Raw genomic sequence first — 18,699 nt, 5'->3', positions numbered from 1 at the left:
AGGAAAGAAAACAAGGGGCATATAGGAAAATACCAGACACTCAAAGTCCAGAGTCCAGGATCCCTGCGTGGAAAATGAGAATGCAGCAACCTAGTCCAGGCATCCGGATAGGCATGTCCAAAGCAGGTGGTAAAGCTGGGGTAGCGTCAGGTACAGCAGGGTAGCACACCCCTAAAGCATCCAGCAGGACAGCCAGGAACTCGGTAGAGTGGGGAACCAGTTTAGTCCCCGGAGTCTCTCCATAAGCGAAGCACAAGGCAAAGGCTCAAGACTGTCAGGCCCCCGATTCAGGTACCAGATATGCAGAGGCCACAGATAGTCTTAGGGCAGCAAAGCAAAGCAGTGCTGCTCATGGGTCCGGAGGTACAGGCGCCAAAGATCTGATATAAGCCTGTAACGCCTCCACATCCTCGCAAGTCTTCGGTCCCCCGGCTTCAAACACCCGGACCCGTGCAGGGTATTGCACCACGAAGCGTAGGCCTCTATTGCGGAGCTCGGTGCAATGAGGCGCCAGGGCACGCCGGCGGGCAGCCACCTCCGCGGAATAGTCATTGAAGAGTAGAATCTTAACGCCCTCACGCTCCAGCGCGCCCTTTTTCCTGTACAGAGCCATGACCTGGGCCTTATCAGCAAAATTCAGATACCTGGCGATGACAGGTCGGGGCCTGCCCGCGCCCTCACGGCGCTGGCCCAGACGATGCACCCTCTCCACCAAGGTGCGCGATCCCTCAGGGGTAAAACCCACCGCGCCAGGCAGCCACCTCTCCACTAACTCGCGCAGTTCAGCATCTCGGATATTTTCAGCCAGGCCCACCAGTCTGATGTTGTTGCGGCGGCCGCGGTTCTCCTGGTCTTCCAGCCGCTCATGGAGGGTCGCGCACTGGGCCTGCAGGGCCCTAACCTGCGTCTCCATCTCTCCAGAGCGGTCCTCCTGGGCTGTTATGCGGGATTCCGCGTTCTGGAGATGTTGACCATGACGCTCCAGGCAATCCCTCACATCCTCCACCGTTGCCTGGAGCTTAGAGAGCCGCTCGTCTATCGCCGCTGAGATGGTCCGGGTCAGTTCTTTAACCGCGTCGTCCTGCAGGAACACTCGCGGCGGGGTCGCATCTCCGGACGCCATCTTGGGAGCTCCGTGCGCACGCTGAGCCCGAATCGGCCGCGGGGTCTTAACGGGCATAACTTGCCCAAGAATTGTAGCAAGGAGCCGCCGATGCAGCCGTTAGCTCCCCTCAGCGGTCCGCTCTAACCTGCACCTAAGGAGTGAGAGGATCCAGGCTGAAAGGCTTTTAATAGCGGGGTTTCAAGCGCGAGAGGGTCAGAGCACGAGCAAGGAGCCGCCGCTCAGCTCAGCGTCATCACGTGACCCCCAGGTCATGCATCTTGGTACCAGAAATCCATGCAGAACTTATACCTTGAATGGAGAAACACTGGCTAAGACTTCAGAAGAATGGGACTTAGGAGTAATCATCAGTGCAGACATGAAGGCTGCCAAACAAGTTGAGAAGGCCTCATCTAAGGCAAGGCAAATGATGGGATGCATCAAAAGAAGTTTCATTAGCCGCAAACCTGAAGTCATAATGCCACTCTACAGAACCATGGTGAGACTTCACCTGGAATACTGTGTGCAATTCTGGAGGCCACATTACTGTAAAGATGTGCTTCGGGCTGAGTCGGTCCAGCGGATGGCCACTAGGATGGTCTCCGGACTCAAGGGTCTCTCATACGAAGAAAGACTGGGCAAGTTGCAGCTCTACACTCTAGAGGAGCGTAGGGAAAGGGGTGACATGATTGAGACGTTTAAGTACATCACAGGTCGTGTCAAAGTGGAAAACGACTTATTCTTTCCCAAGGGACCCTTGGTCACAAGGGGGCACCCGCTCAAATTCAGAGGAGGGAAATTTAATGGTGACACCAGGAAGTATTTTTTCACAGAAAGGGTGGTAGATCACTGGAACAGACTTCCAGTGCAGGTGGTCAAGGCCACCAGCGTGCTCGACTTTAAGAATAAATGGGACATCCACGTGGGATCCCTACGAGAGTTAAGGAACTAGGACATCAGCATTCAGACTTAATGGGGTAGGTAAGTGGGGTGGGCAGACTTGATGGGCTGTGGCCCTTTTCTGCCGTCATCTTTCTATGTTTCTATGTTTCTAAAAGGGGTGTGAATTTAAAAGAACAGTTAAGTCCTGCTTTATTATATAAAAACAACAAGCATACACAGCCAAAACATACAGCGTGTGGTAAGTGCATGAATTGTGCCATTATGGCCACTTCTACTGAATTTATTCATCCGATTAATCACAAAATATATGCATTCAAACATACAACAACCTGTGCATCAGAGTATATGGTGTACTGTCTAGTCTGTCCTTGTTCCAAGATATATTTTGGTCAAACGATAAAGACAATTAAGAATTTGGTTAAATGAACATAGGAGTGTACTGAAGCGTAAGGATATACAAGCACCAATAGTGCTTAGAGCAGAATCACGATTTCTTTGAACTCCGGTGTTATGGACTTGAACAAGTAGCACAAGATATTCATGGTGGCAATAGACAGTTAAATTTACAACAAAAAGAACAACGATGGATCTATGAGCTTGGATCTGTCGTTCCAACAGGTTTGAACAAAAGCATTGATTGGTATTATTTCTATTAGTTAACTTTGTCAGCGTCAGATTTTGTGTTAGGTTGTGCAGTAAGCTGTTCCCTCAGAGATAACCAATCCCCGTGAACCAGAGCTGAGTCAGCCAATTAAAGAAGAGAAACCACGTTCACCATGCACGTAGTGGTGAATTTCAATTGGTTGAGCTCTCTTTAAACCAGGAAGCGGGAGTACAAACGCAAGCAACTCGTGAGTACATCCTATATAATAAAAGCTTATCGGCACATGCGCTGTTAAAACAGCGTGATCCCTGCTGCTGTGGTGTGTGATCCGTGGCCGTGTTCCATTTTAGAACCCAGCGGCAGGGAACATTCTGGCCACTCCCCTCCTCCCACCCTCACTCACCAACCGGAAGCGCAGGCAAGCTCTCTCCCTGCCCGCATCCTCGGCAGGGAACACACCTCCCGCCCTCGCTCACCGCTGCCGCTGCTGCTGCCACCGCTGATGATCCTCCTCTTCAGAGCAGCCTGCGATCGTGGCCGGCTTTAAAGAACCTTGCAGGCCGCTCTCCAATCTCAGTAGCATGTTCCCTCTGACGCACCGAGTTGGAGAGCGGCCTGCAAGGTTCGCTAAAGCCGGCCACCATGATCGCAGGCTGCTTTGAAGAGGAGCAGGCCAGAAGACGCCGGGATGGAGGGAGGGTAAGAAGGGGATCAATACAGGGGACCAGGGGGAGAGGGAAAGGGGAATGCTTTGGGGGGAGGGGTGTGCTGGGGGGAGACAGAAGGGGCCATGGAGAGATAGGGAGAGGGAAAGGGGGCTGCTTTGGGGGGAGGGGTGTGCTTGGGGCAAACAGCTTTGCTCAGGGGGGGAAGACAGAAGGGGCCATGGAGAGACAGGGAAAGGGAAAGGGGACTGCTTTGGGGGGAGGGGTGTGTTGGGGGAGACAGAAGGGATCATGGAGAGATAGGGAGAGGGAAAGGGGGCTACTTTGGGGGGGAGGTGTGCTGGGGACAGACAGCTTTGCTCTGGGGGGGGAAAACAGAAGAGGGCCATGGAGAGACAGTTAGGGAGAGGGAAAGGGGGTTTCTTTGGGGGGAAGTGTGTGCTGGGGCCAGACAGATTTGCTTGGGGTGGGGGGAGACAGAAGGACACAGACAGCGGCCAAGGAGAGAGAGATAAAGAAACACAGACAGACAGACACATCTATTCTAGCACCCGTTAATGTAACGGGCTTAAAGACTAGTTTATAATAATAGTTTTAACACAACTTATGGTGATTGAATTAGGCACAAATTGCATTTATTTATTTATTCTTTTAGATAAAACGTATTGGACAAGTGAAAATCCATAAGCCCTGAAGAAACGGTCTTTACCGTGAAACGTTGACTATATTTCATTAACACTCAGTACGTTAGTTAGAGTAGTTGTTTTAGTCCTGCACCGACACGGGTTGTGGCACTACACATCACCTACGGAAGTTTTTTGCCAATGATGTGGGAGGTGGAGGTTTGAGCATTCTGCTCTGCCCGCAATAGAACCTAAGGGTTTTTCTTCCGTGGTGATAGTGCTCTCAATTAAAAGTAGTGGAGTTGGTTCATGCATTATTATTTATTACCCACTTTCACTGAATTGAATTTAACCTGTTATGAATATACATCAGTTATACCTTATGGAAGTATTAGTGTATGTTTGTCTCTCCGGGGGGGTATGACAGAGGTATGTTTGTATCCTCATCTCCCTAGAGTGCCTGAAGAGGTACAGGCATACCTCAGTTGTACTCTAAAGACATCTGGATACATTTCAGTCATACCCTGAGGAGATATAAGTACATCTTCATCATACTTCAGTTATACCCCAGAGATACTCTTAGATCCACAATACAACTCTGTGAGGTCTGAATGCCAGTGAAATAGGACACACCTAGAAAGACTGCTGGAGAGATACCGCCACGACCACACAGCAAGCAGATTAACATTAGGAGATAATTACATAGTAACATAGTAGATGACGGCAGATAAAGACCCGAATGGTCCATCCAGTCTGCCCAACCTGATTCAATTTAAATTTTTTAATTTTTTCTTCTTAGCTATTTCTGGGCAAGAATCCAAAGCTTTACCCTGAACTGTGCTTGGGTTCCAACTGCCGTAATCTCTGTTAAGACTTACTCCAGCCCATCTACACCCTCCCAGCCATTGAAGCCCTCCCCAGCCCATCCTCCACCAAACGGCCATATACAGACACAGACCGTACAAGTCTGCCCAGTACTGGCCTTAGTTCAACATTTAATATTATTTTCTGATTCTAAATCCTCTGTGTTCATCTTTGAACTCAGTCACAGTTTTAACCTCCACCACCTCTCTCGGGAGCGCATTCCAGGCATCCACCACCCTCTCCATAAAGTAGAATTTCCTAACATTACTCTTGAATCTCCCACCCCTCAACCTCAAATTATGTCCTTTTGTTTTACCATTTTCCTTCCTCTGGAAAAGATTTTGTTCTACGTTAATACCCTTCAAGTATTTGAACGTCTGAATCATATCTCCCCTGTCTCTCCTTTCCTCTAGGGTATACATATTCAGGGCTTCCAGTCTCTCCTCATACGTCTTCTGGCGCAAGCCTCCTATCATTTTCGTCGCCCTCCTCTGGACCGCCTCAAGTCTTCTTACGTCCTTCGCCAGATATGGTCTCCAAAATTGAACACAATACTCCAAGTGGGGCCTTACCAATGACCTGTACAGGGGCATCAACACCTTCTTCCTTCTACTGACTACGCCTCTCTTTATACAGCCCAGCATCCTTCTGGCAGCAGCCACTGCCTTGTCACACTGTTTTTTCGCCTTTAGATCTTCGGACACTATCACCCCAAGGTCCCTCTCCCCATCCGTGCATATCAGCTTCTCTCTTCCCAGCACATACGGTTCCTTTCTATTATTAATCCCCAAATGCATTACTCTGCATTACTTCGATTAAACTCTGGGAAGATACAGATACAACTCAAATGTTCCCTGCAGAGATATCAACCTCCTCCTATCCTGAGCCATCTAGTTTCAAGTTTATTGGGATTTTATACAATGAGATATCCAGCAACAGCCAGTTAAGAAGCTAAGTAACATAATAGAAAATTTCTGAAGAGAGTTTAAACACCAGAGAGGAAGCACAGCCATCCCCTCAAACCCCAGGCCCAAATGAGCAATTGTTTGATATTATTTATGGAAGAATGCACTAGAAGGCCATTTTAACAGATGTCTATCATGGCAGTTTGCAATAAATTAACATATAACAGTACAAATACATATATAAAATAATAGCTGACACTAACATATGCCTTGGAATCCATGTTTTTTAAAGTAACACAACGTATTTGGATATTTCCAGGTGTAAATGCCATGCCAGCCTTCAACAATCACCTCCAATGTCTCTCTCCATCATGTATTTACTATTATAGGCGTGAATCTTAAACTTTCCCCATAAGCAGTACATCCAACATCAAAATAAATTTTAGTCCCAATTTTTAATTCCTGTACTCCTGGACACACACACAGAAAGAGGAAATCAGAGCTTTCTATGGCATCTGCATGTACCAGGGCCAAGAATGTGCTGGAGAGGGGGAGAGAGAAAGGAGAAGATGGAGCACTGGGGCAGAGGCAGTGATGGAGAGGAAGAAGAAGGAGATGACAAACTGGGGTTTAGGCAGTGATAGAGAAGAGGAAGGAGACGGAGCATTGGAGCAGAGGCAGTGATGGAGAGAAGGAGATGGAGAATTGGAGCCTGGACAGTTCTGAAGAGGAGAAGTAAGGCAAAAGGAGAGGAAGGAGAAGATGGAGCACCAGGGCAGAGACAGTAATGGAGAGGAATCAGACATGGAGAACTGGAGCAGAGGCAGTGATGAAGAGGAAGAGGGAGGAGATACATTTTTGTTCCACCTTGCTGAGGTACGAGCAGTGATAGGATGGCAGAGGATGGAAGGGTGCTGGGGCAGTGCCAGGGTAACTAGGGCTGAATGAATTACTGCCTCACCTTGCTGTGTTGGGGAAGGAGCAATAATGGGACAGCAAAGGATGGAGAGTAGAATGAAGCAAGATGATGCCATCTTGGAAGATTAGTCAGTTCTCCAGGTACGAGTCCGAGTTCAAATCTGGTACCACGCTGCTTATCCTTGCTCAGCTCTTCCTGGACTCTTGTCTGAAAGTAAAAGAGAGCAGTTGGTTATAAACAGGAAATCCTGACACTGAAGGCTCCTGTCCTGCCCGCACCACAAACTGGAAAGCACCGTATCAGTGTAACATTTCTGTGTTCGTGACTCACTCCCACAATCACTTCCTGTACCAATACCATCCCCCATAGTCTAGATGTGACTTTGACACAAGACTACAAGCACTGCAGCCTCTAATTTCTCAGAACATAATGTTACAACCAAATCAGTGAGTCTCGGCTGGGCTTCCTGAAACACACACTGACACTGGAGATGAGAAGTTATCCCATCTGCATGAGGGGCCAAACTTAGCATGGCCTAGTGGTTAAAGCTGCTGCCTCAGCACCCTGAGGTTGTGAGTTTGATCCCAGTCTGTGCTCTCTGACTCTGGCCAAGTCACTTAACCCTCCATTGTCCCAGCCCACAGTTACATTGTGACCCTGCTGAGTCAGATAGGGAAATACTTAAGAATACCTGATCACCGTTCAATGTACTGTAAACTGCTTTGGGTGAATCTCTTCATGAAAAGGCGATTAATAAATCCCAATAAACAGCACTCTAGGAGAACCTCCAGCCTTGTGACTGCTCATCTATCCTTCAGGTTCCTATTCAGCCCCCTTAGATTATCTTAATTAAACTCAGCAATGATAATCAGCTGAAGACCAGTTCTTACAGAATAAACCTGTAAAAACATATTACTAAACATCACATTTTCAAACAGTAAACTTTATGTTCAGTGCCTTGCAAAAGTTTTCATTCATGTTTCATGTTCTGCTGTCTAAAAGAAAATCAAGATGGCTAACTGAACAGGTGTGTGTGTAGAGTTCCATTTGTTTAGGGTTACCATATTTGTGCAAACAAAAAAGAGGACACATGACTCCACCCATTTCCTTGGTGTCCCTTCCCATCCTCTGTACCCTTTTAGTGCTTCTCTCTTCCTTCCTCCAACCCTCCTCATCCACAGGTACTTCTCTCTTTCTCACCTTCCAACCCCCCTCTCCTATGGGTGCTTCTTTCTTTCTCTCTCTCTCCTTCCAACCCCCTGCAGGTACCCCTTTCTCCTTCCAAACTCCTCTTCTGCTGTTTCTGTTTCTCCCTTCCCATCCAGCACTATCCTACTCCATGCTCTTTTCTCCAGCACTCTTTCCTTTTCATAATGCTTCTCCAGCCCTCCTCCCTCCATCCATGCTGTTTCTCGAGCTCCATCCCTTCCCTCCTCTGATGCTGCTTCCCCTCATGACCTCTTTAGCTCCCAATTCCCCCACCTACCTCTTCCCCAGGCCTGGCTGCTGTAATTGAATCTTCTGGCAGCAGCAATGAGATGAGTCTACTGCCACCAGCCTACCCCAGAAGCTGCTTCTTTTCAAGTTGCTGCAGAGAGGTGGCTTCTGGGGCAGGCTGGCAGCAACAGGTTCACCTCGTCTGGGCACCTGGGCAGTCCTAAAAAAATGAGGACATGTCTGGGTTTTCCTGGATGTTTGGTAACCCTACATTTGTTGTCTGCACGCCAGCCTTTGTGGAGACAACAAGTTGAGGAGTCCTTCAAGGGATCTAAGCTGTGGGGGAAGTTGATTCCAGTGGGTTGGTATGAAGTGGGAGTAGAAACGTTGTTTAGCAGTTTGCAGTTGAAGGGCACAACCAGGGGGCATTTAGAGGTGCAATTCATCCTGGGTGAAGAGGGTGTTAGGCACGTATGGAGGAAGCTTGGTTGTTATATAGCTTGGTACTATGTTGTGTAAGGATTTGAACGCCCTTGAAGACACGTTTGGCTCCAGGAAGCCAATGAGCCCGCAATAGAGCCTGGGAGACAAGTTGCAAGTATGGAGGTTTTATAGAAATCTGACTGCCACATTTTGTACATGCTGGAGACGTCGTATGTTCTTTACCATGAGACCACATTACAGTGGTCCATGCGGGAGAGGACTAAGGCATAGAGTAGCCGGGTGAAGTCAGATTCAAAAAAGTAGTTCCTTATTTTTCAGAGTTGTTGCAGGTAGTAAAATGAGGTAGATACCACCTGAGAGATATGGTTGGCGAATGATAGGTTGGAGTCAAGGAGTATTTCTAGGCTGCGCACTTGGTCTTTTGCAGCATAGTGAGAGACGGGTGTAGTTACAGTATTCTTTGCAGATCCAAAGGAGTTCCATTTTGGAGGTGTTTAGTTGTAATTTGTTGATGGACATCCAGTTTTTAATTTCCAAGAGTCAGTTTAGGAGTTTTGTGATCTAGGTATCACGAGTTTCTCCTAGTGTTAGGTCTAGTTGGATGTCATCAGCGAAGGAATTAATCTGTATTTGGTATTTGCGGGCTATGTCTAGGACAGGTATGATGTAGACATTGAATAATAGGGGGAATAGTAGAGTCCCCGGTGGAACACTGTTTTTGATTGGTTTTGGTTTCGATAGCACATCGTTGAGCAGTACGCTTTGGGATCTATTATTTAGGAAGGAGGCGAACCATTGTACCACAGTGACTTGGATATCAATTTCAGAGAGCTGAGTAATCAGGAGAGGATGGTTAATAGTGTCAAACGCCACGCTGAGATCTAGTAGCACCAGAAGGACATCGTTACCCTTATCCATGGGTTTCCATCAGTCATTGATGATGTCGAGAGGGACGGTTTCAGTGCTGTGGAATTTCCTGAATCCCGATTGGAATGAATTTGCAACAAGATATGACTGGAAGGTAGAAAACCAATGGGACACTGTCATACCAGGGTACAAGTTATATCATAGTGATAGGGTGGATTGAATTGGTGGAGATGTGTTAAGGAGGGCCTTGAATCAGAAGGACTGAAAATCCTACAGGAGCAGAAACACACATTGGAATCCCTATGGGTAGAACATAAGAACATAAGAATTGCCGCTCCTGGATCAGGCCAGTGGTCCATCGTGCCCAGCAGTCCGCTCACACGGTGGCCCTTTGGTCAAATTCCAGTGCTCTAAATGAATCCAGCCTCACCTGCATATGTTCCGATTTAGCAGGAACATAAGAACATAAGAACATAAGCAGTGCCTCCGCCGGGTCAGACCATAGGTCCATCCTGTCCGGCAGTCCGCTCCCGCGGCGGCCCAAACAGGTCATGACCTGTCTGAATCACCAGAAGGGGCTCCCTTGCCACCTTGGTTTCTCATTGAAGTCCTGTCTTCCCATCGTAGTCCTAACCCTCCGGTCTTGCACATGCACGACCTGTTGGGTTTCTATACTTATTACCTGGTTAGCTTTCTATACCTGTGTTACATCCCAGCACCTCTCTCAGTATCCCACGATCCCTTTATCCCTCAGGAATCCGTCCAATCCCTGTTTGAATCCCTGTACCGTACTCTGCCTGATCACTTCCTCCGGTAGCGCATTCCAAGTGTCCACGACCCTTTGGGTGAAAAAATACTTCCTTGCATTTGTTTTGAACCTATCTCCCTTCAGTTTCTCCGAATGCCCCCTCGTACTTGTTGTCCCCTTTAGTTTGAAGAATCTGTTCCTATCCACCCTCTCTATGCCCCTCATGATCTTGAAGGTCTCTATCATATCTCCCCTGAGCCTCCTTTTTTCCAGAGAGAAGAGCCCCAGCCTATCCAACCTCTCGGCCTATGGGCAGTGTTAAGAACATAAGAACATAAGAAGCGCCATCTCCGGATCAGACCTTCGGTCCATCAAGTCCGGCGATCCGCACACGCAGAGGCCCTGCTAGGTATACACCTGGCTTATTTTATAGCCAACCATATCTTTATATGCCTCTCTCAAGGAGATATGCATCTAGTTTGCTTTTGAAACCTAGGACTGTCGATTCCGTAATAATCTCCCCTGGGAGAGTATTCCAGATGTCAACCACTCTCTGTGTGAAGCAGAACTTCCTGATATTAGTCCTGAACTTGCCCCCCCTTAGCTTCATTTCATGTCCTCTTGTCCGTGTCAAATTGGACAATGTAAATAGTTTTTTCTGCTCTATTTTGTCGATTCCTTTCAGTATTTTGAAGGTTTCGATCATATCCCCACGTAGTCTCCTTTTCTCAAGGGAGAACAATCCCAGTGTTTTAAGTCGATCCTCATATTCCAGTTTCTCCATACCCTTCACTAGTTTAGTTGCTCGTCTCTGCACCCTCTCCAGCAGTTTTATATCCTTCTTTAAGTAGGGAGACCAATGTTGGATGCAGTATTCCAAGTGGGGTCTGACCATTGCCCTATAAAGCGGCATTATAACTTTCTCCGATCTACTCGAGATTCCTTTCTTTATCATGCCCAACATTCTATTTGCCTTATTTGCCGCTGCCGCGCATTGTGCCGACGGCTTCAGGGTCCTATCTATCAGTACACCCAGATCCCTTTCCTGTTCACTTTTTCCCAGAGTTGCACCTGACATTCTGTACTCGTATTCCTTATTTTTACTGCCTAAATGCATTACCTTGCATTTCTCCACGTTGAACTTCATCTGCCATTTCTCCGCCCATTTTTCTAACTGACACAAATCGCTCTGGAGTTCCTCACTGTCCTCCTGCGATCTGATTGCCCGGCAGAGTTTTGTGTCGTCTGCAAACTTGATGACCTCACTGGATGTTCCGTTTTCCAGGTCATTGATATAAATATTAAAAAGGATCGGCCCAAGTACCGAGCCTTGGGGTACACCACTAGTCACTTTCTCCAGTCGGAGAACTTCCCATTTATGCCCACTCTCTGCTTCCTGTTTTCCAGCCATTTGCCTATCCATCTTTGTATATCTCCCTCTATGCCATGGCTTTGTAGTTTCCTAAGAAGTCTTTTGTGTGGAACTTTGTCAAATGCTTTCTGGAAGTCCAAGTATATTATGTCCACCGGCTTTCCACTATCAATTTGCTCGTTCACGGTCTCAAAGAATTGGAGTAAATTCGTCAAACACGATTTCCCTTTCCTGAATCCATGTTGACTGGGTTTCATCAAGTCATGTGTGTCCAAGTGCTGAACTATGCTATCCTTGATCAGTGATTCAATCATCTTGCCAGGGACAGATGTAAGACTCACAGGTCTATAGTTGCCCGGTTCTCCTCTCGATCCTTTTTTGAAAATTGGCGTGACGTTCGCTTTCCTCCAGTCGTCTGGTATCTGACCAGTTCTGATTGACAGCCCTTTTACCAGTTTCGTTGCTCTCCTTTGGACTCTCTCAAGTACTGCCATGTCCTTCTTGAGGTGTGGCGACCAATACTGAACGCAGTATTCCAGATGTGGACGCACCATCGCTCGATACAATGCCATTGCATGATGACTTCCCGCGTCCTGGTTGTTATGCCCCTCTTTATGATGCCCAGCATCCTGTTGGCTTTTTTCGAGGCTGCTGCGCACTGTGCAGATGGCTTCAGTGATGCATCCACCAGCACACCCAAGTCTCTCTCAAGTCTGCTGTCTCCCAACAATGCCCCCCCCCCCAATTTGTAGTTGAACAACGGGTTCTTTTTCCCTATATGCATGACCTTGCATTTTTCCACATTAAAGCACATTTGCCATTTGTTTGCCCAGTCTTCCAGCTTGTCCAGGTCCCTTTGCAGGTCCTCACACTCCTCCCTGGACCTAACTGCCGCACAGTTTGGTATCATCTGCAAATTTTATAACCTCGCACTTTGCCTCCTTTTCCAGGTCATTGATAAATATATTGAAGAGAACTTATCCAACTTTGTCTTGAATCCCTGGAGGGTGTTTTCCCCTATAACAGACTCCGAAAGAGTGTTCCAGTTTTCTACCACTCTCTGGGTGAAGAAGAACTCCCTTATGTTTGTATGGAGTCTATCCCCTTTTAATTTTAGAGCGTGCCATCTTGTTCTCCCTACCTTGGAGAGAGTGAACAACCTGTCTTTATCTACTAAATTTATTCCCTTCAGTATTTTGAATGTTTTGATCATGTCCCCTCTCAGTCTCCTCTTTTCAAGGGAGAAGAGGCCAAGTTTCTCCAATCTCTCACTGTACAGCAATTCCTCCAGCCCCTTAACCATTTTAGTCACTCTTCTCTGGACCCTTTCTTCATGTACGGCGACCAATGCTGGACGCAGTACTCAGGTGAGGGCGCACCATGGCCTGGTACATTGGCATGATAACCTTCTCCGATCTGTTCATGATCCCATTCTTAATCATTCCTAGCATTCTATTCGCCCTTTTTGTCGCCGCCGCGCATTGCGTGGACGGTTTCATTGATTTGTCGATCAGAACTCCCAGGTCTCTTTCCTGGGAGGTCTCTCCAAGTACCGCCCTGGACATCCTTTATTCGTGCATGAGATTTTTGTTACTGACATACGTCACTTTACACTTATCCACATTGAACTTCATTTGCCATGTTGATGCCCATTTCTCAAGCTTGATTATGTCACGTTGCAGATCTTTGCAATCCACCTGTGTCTTCACTACTCTGAATAACTTCGTATCGTCCGCAAATTTAATTACCTCACTCATCGTACCAATGTCCAGATCATTTATAAAAATGTTGAAGAGCACAAGTCCAATCACCAAGCCCTACGGCACCCCACTGGTGAAGCTTTTCCAGTCCGAGTATTGTCCATTTACTCCCACTTTCTGTTTCTATCCGCTAGTCAATTTTTAATCCACGTGAGTATTTCACCCTCGATTCCATGGCTCACAATTTTCCGAAGTAGTTGTTCATGCGGAACCTTGTCCAACACCTTCTGAAAATCCAAATAAAACAATGTCGACCGGGTCACCCTTGTCTATCTGCCTGTTTACTCCCTCAAAGAAGTGCAGCAAGTTCATCAAACATGATCTGCCTTTGCTGAAGCCGTGCTGGCTGGTCCTCATCAGATCGTGTCCGTCAAGGTGATCAATGATGCAGTCCTTTATCAGTGCTTCTACCATCTTTCACGGTACTGAGGTCAGACTCACCGGTCTGTAGTTTACCGGATCTCCCCTCAAACCTTTTTTGAAGATCGGCGTAACATTCGCCACCTTCCAGTCTTCCGGAATCTTTCCTGGTTTGATTGACAGATTGGCTATTAGTTGAAGCAGTTCAGCTATAGTCCCTTTTAGTTCCTTGATGACCCTCGGATGGATGGCATCCGGTCCCGGGGATTTATCGCTCTTAAGCCTATCAATCTGCCTGCATACCTCTTCTAGACTGATCGTCAACCCCGTCAGTTTCCCGTCTTCGTTTCCAGCATATAGCCTGATGGGTTAAGGTATGTTGTGTAAGAGGGAAAAGGATAGTAATAAGAGTGTACCACCGTATGCCTGACCAGGATGAACAGACAAATGCTGAAATGTTGTCAGAAATTAGGGATACTAGCAAACTGGGTAACACAGTAATAATGAGTGATTTCAACTACCGCGATATTGACTGGGCAAATGTATCATCAGGGCATGCTAGGGAGATAAAATTCCTTGCTGAAATCAAGGCCTGCTTTATGGAGCAGCTGGTTCAGAAACTGAAAAGAGGTAGAGCAATTCTAGATCTAGTTCTTTGTGGGCACATGAATTGGTGAGGGAGGTAATGGTGCTGGGGCCGCTTGATAACAGTGATCATAACATGATCTGATTTGATATAATCCATGGAATAAATTTACACAGGAAACCCAATACAACAGCACTTAACTTTAAAAAAGGAGACTATGATAACATGAGGAGAATGGTAAAAAAAGAAACTTAAAGGTGCAGCTGCAAAGGCCAAAAGTATAATAATAATTATTATTTATTTATATACCGCCATACCGGGAAAGTTCTAAGCGGCTCACAGCAGGAAAATAGTACATGCAATTCCAATAAATACATCAAGGTAAAATACAAACGTATAAGTAAAATGAATAAAGTTTAGACATGTTAAAAAAGCAGAGAAACATTATGATACCTACCTATCGAATAGTTGTGTCTTTAGCAATTTTCTAAAATCTAAATAGGAGGAAGCTTCTAACATAATTTTGCCAAGCCATGTATTCAACTTGGCGGCCTGAAATAAGAAAGTTCTCTCAAGGAACCACTTGTAATGACAGGATTTTATGGAAAGATATGTAAACAGATGTACTCTCCGTGTATTCTTATTGAAGTGACTCAAAGAAAAATGAGGGAGCAGGTAACCTGGTAAAATATTAACTAATTTCCAATGTCATGTAGAGTCTGAGGTTCTTTTAGTACTACTCCAATGGCCTTGTAAGGTGCAACATGAGACCCAACTGTTTGGCCATTTGATGTACTTTGCATTATGTTAGCACAATCTGTGTCAGGAACAATGACTTTCATTCTAGTGATTTATCAAAATGAACATAAGAACATAAGCAATGTCACCACTAGGTCAGACCTGAGGTCCATCGTGCCCAGCAGCCCGCTCACGCGGCGGCCCAACAGGTCCAGGATCTGTGCAGTAATCCTCTATCTATACCCCTTTATTCCTTTTTCCAGCAGGAAATTGTCCAATCCTTTCTTGAACCCCAGTACCGTACTCTGCCCTATTACGCCCTCTGGAAGCGCATTCCAGGTGTCCACCACACGTTGGGTAAAGAAAAACTTCCTAGCATTTGTTTTGAATCTGTCCCTTTTCAACTTTTCCGAATGCCCTCTTATTCTCTTACTTTTCGAAAGTTTGAAGAATCTGTCCCTCTCTACTCTCAATGCCCTTCATGATCTTGTAAGTCTCTATCATATCCCCTCTAAGTCTCCTCTTCTCCAGGGAAAAGAATCCCAATTTCTCCAATCTCTCAGCATATGAAAGGTTTTCCATCCCCTTTATCAGACGCGTTGCTCTCCTCTGTACCCTCTCGAGTAATGCCATGTCCTTCTTAAGGTACAGGGACCAATATTGGACGCAGTACTCCAGATGCGGACGCACCATCGCCCGATACAATGGCAGGATAACTTATTTCGTTCTGGTTGTAATACCCTTCTTGATTATGCCTAGCATTCTGTTTGCCTTCTTAGTGGCCGCTGCGCACTGTGCCGTCGGTTTCATTGTCATGTCCACCATTACCCCCAAGTCCCTTTCTTGGGTACTCTCATTTAATAACATCCCTCCCATCGTATAGTTGTACCTCGTATTTCTGTTTCCCACATGTAATACTTTACATTTCTCAATGTTGAACTTCATCTGCCATCTCGTCGCCCTTTCCCCTAGTTTGTTCAAGTCTCTTTGCAATTCTTCGCAGTCCTCTTTAGTCCGAGCTCCACTAAATAGTTTGGTGTCGTCTGCAAATTTTATTATTTCGCACTTCATCCCTGTTTCTAGATCATTTATGAATATATTAAATAGCAGCGGCCTGAGCACCGAGCCCTGCGGGACACCACTCATGACCCTCCTCCAGTCCGAGTAGTGGCCCTTTACTCCTACCCTCTGTATCCTACCCACCAACCAGTTTTCGATTCATCTATGTACGTCTCCTTCCACCCCATGATTCTTCAGTTTCCGGAGTAGGCATTCATGGGGCACCTTGTCAAAAGCTTTTTGGAAATCTAGATATATGATGTCTATGGGGTCTCCTCTGTCCATCCGTTTGTTAATTCCTTAGAAGAAGTGCAATAAGTTCGTTAGGCACGATCTCCCCTTGCAGAAACCATGTTGGCTGGTTATCAGAAGTTCGTTTCTTTCAAAATGATCATCGATGTTTTCTTTTATCAGTGCTTCCGCCATTTTCCCCGGAACAGAGGTCAGACTCACCAGTCTGTAGTTTCCCAGGTCTCCTCTTGATCCCTTTTTAAAGATAGGTGTAACGTTGGCTATCTTCCACTCCTCCGGGATCACGCCCGTTTTCAGGGATAGATTGTAAATTTGCTGCAGTAGTTCCACTATTTCCTCCTTTAGTTCCTTCAGAACCCTTGGATGGATTCCATCCGGACCCGGGGATTTGTCAGTTTTTAATTTTTCAATCTGCCTGCGTACATCTTCAAGGCTCACTTCCATGGATGTTAATTTTTCTGCTTGATCTCCATTGAAGAATTGATCGGATTCCGGTATGTTGGATGTGTCTTCATTTGTAAATATGGACGAAAAGAACACTTTAGGGTTAGGGTTAGGGTTAGGCTACTTCTTTCTCCTCCTTCACCACGCCCTTCCTGTCTCCTTCGTCCAGCGGTCCCACCTCCTCCCTAGCCGGCTGCTTCCCTTTAACATATCTAAAGAACAGTTTGAAATTTCGTGCTTCCCTGGCTAGCCTCTCTTCATACTCTCTTTTGGCTTTTTGAACCATACGGTGAACCACACGGTGAATTAGAGCAAGTCACAAAAGACTAACATCATAAAATGTCATATCCATAAATCTGAGTACAATTTTTTCTTTGTCTTGTGACTAAAATGTCATATGTGTACAGACACTTACACTTTGTATAAAGACAGTCCATCATTGATTGCACCAAATCTAGCTTTGCTTTAATTTAGAAGTTGATAAAGTTGTTATCAACCAAGATGTAATATGGAGGTCCCAGGTTTGTGTTATACTGAAAGAACAAACAGGAGGGATACTGTGGACTGAGGAGAAAGAGAAAATGGAAGAGAATCATTAATCCACAGTAAGTCCACCCAGATAGACACAAGTAATAATTTTAATTTAGATTCTAAGTTACATAAGAACATAAGAATTGCCACTGCTGAGTCAGACCAGTGGTCCATCATGCCCAGTAGTCCGCTCACGCGGACCCTAACTGAGACTAGCCCTACCAGCGCACGTTCTTGTTCAACAGAAACTTGTCTTGAATCCTTGGAGGGTGTTTTCCCCTATAACAGCCTCTGGAAGAATGTTCCAGCTTTCTACCACTCTCTGGGTGAAGAAGAACTTCCTTACGTTTGTACGGAATCTATCCCCTTTCAACTTGAGAGAGTGCCCCCTTGTTCTCCCTACTGAGCAAGCATCGTCTCTTAAATATACAGCGCTGCATATGCTTATCAGTACTATAAAAATGTTAAAGAGTAGTAGTAATGACAAACCTCAGTGGCAAAGAAATATTATTTCATTGTATTATGGTGTCCCTTGCCTGGAGTGTTCTCTATGAACAACTGGATTAGGAATTCAGTAATTAAAAACAAAAAAAACTCCAAGCAGCAGTACTTATATATCAGGCGTGGATGTAATTTAAAAATTCCATCCTGGAAGCCCAGAATAGATATATTCCATGTGTTAAAAAAGGAGGAAAGAAGACCAAACAGCAGCCAGCACGGTTAACAAGTGAGGTGAAGGAAGCTATTAGAGCTAAAAGAGAATCCTTCAGAAAGTGGAAGAGGGATCTGGCTGGAAATAATTGTAAACAACACAAGAAATGTCAAGATAAATGAAGGGCGCTAATAAGGAAGGCAAAGAGAGATCTGAAAAAGAAGATAGCGCTGGAAGCAAAAACACACAGTAAAAACTTTTTTAGGTATATTAAAAGCAAGAAGCTGGGAAGAAAATTAGTTGGACTGTTAGACGACTGAGGGATAAAAGGGGCTCTCAGGGAAGACAAGGCCATAGTGGAGAGATTAAATGAATTCTTTGCCTTGGTCTTCACTGAGGAAGATGTGGGGGAGATACCGGTTCCAAGATATATTCACCCGAAGTAGTTCAAAACACACTATACAAAACTGATAACCAATACCACTTCCAGACAGAATGTATCCAAAATATATTTTTTCTTATATTTCTAACTGTTCAGGAAAAGGCCTCAGAATAGGAGCCTAAGCGCAGTCCTATCACAGACTGAAACTTCAGCGTAGCAGCTCCTTGCTCCAATCATTGGCCAAAAAACCTGAAAATTTCTTTAATTCACTTTAATTATTCTTTAATAAATATGTGTAACTTTTTAAGCTTTTTTTAAATTTTTCTTCAAATTATTCTAAATCTTGTGGATACACCTCTCTGATGGTTTGAGAGAGAATTTGACAACTGAATACTGAATACTTATCTCAGCGTTGTCATTGCCGATTCAAATATTGCCTGTTCACTGCCAATATGTTGCCGACATGGCCAGCGTTTCGTGGA

At 45.7% G+C, this 18,699-nt stretch overlaps 1 protein-coding gene across 3 annotated transcripts in view; it reads right to left on the bottom strand.

Moving 5' to 3' along the window:
- Window positions 1-17,122, bottom strand: part of IL2RG (interleukin 2 receptor subunit gamma) — a 99,693-nt gene extending 82,571 nt beyond the window's left edge. The window contains exons 1-2 of one of the 3 annotated variants that reach the window (XM_033946259.1): window positions 17,068-17,122; window positions 6,628-6,792 (exon numbers count right to left, since the gene is read on the bottom strand). In XM_033946259.1, the coding sequence (XP_033802150.1) occupies window positions 6,628-6,700 (73 nt within the window). In that variant the 5' untranslated portion in view covers window positions 6,701-6,792; window positions 17,068-17,122. Of the gene's footprint in view, window positions 1-6,627; window positions 6,852-7,276; window positions 7,386-17,067 lie in introns of those variants that run through there. The other 2 variants (XM_033946258.1, XM_033946257.1) reach the window with 2 other exon arrangements.
- Between the last annotated feature and the right edge of the window lie 1,577 nt (window positions 17,123-18,699).

Source organism: Geotrypetes seraphini, chromosome 5, assembly GCF_902459505.1.
Source record: "Geotrypetes seraphini chromosome 5, aGeoSer1.1, whole genome shotgun sequence".
In the NCBI taxonomy this organism is placed as follows: Eukaryota; Metazoa; Chordata; class Amphibia; order Gymnophiona; family Dermophiidae; genus Geotrypetes; species Geotrypetes seraphini.
Note: the sequence above shows the minus strand (reverse complement) of the source record. Positions and strands in the feature narration are given on the sequence as shown.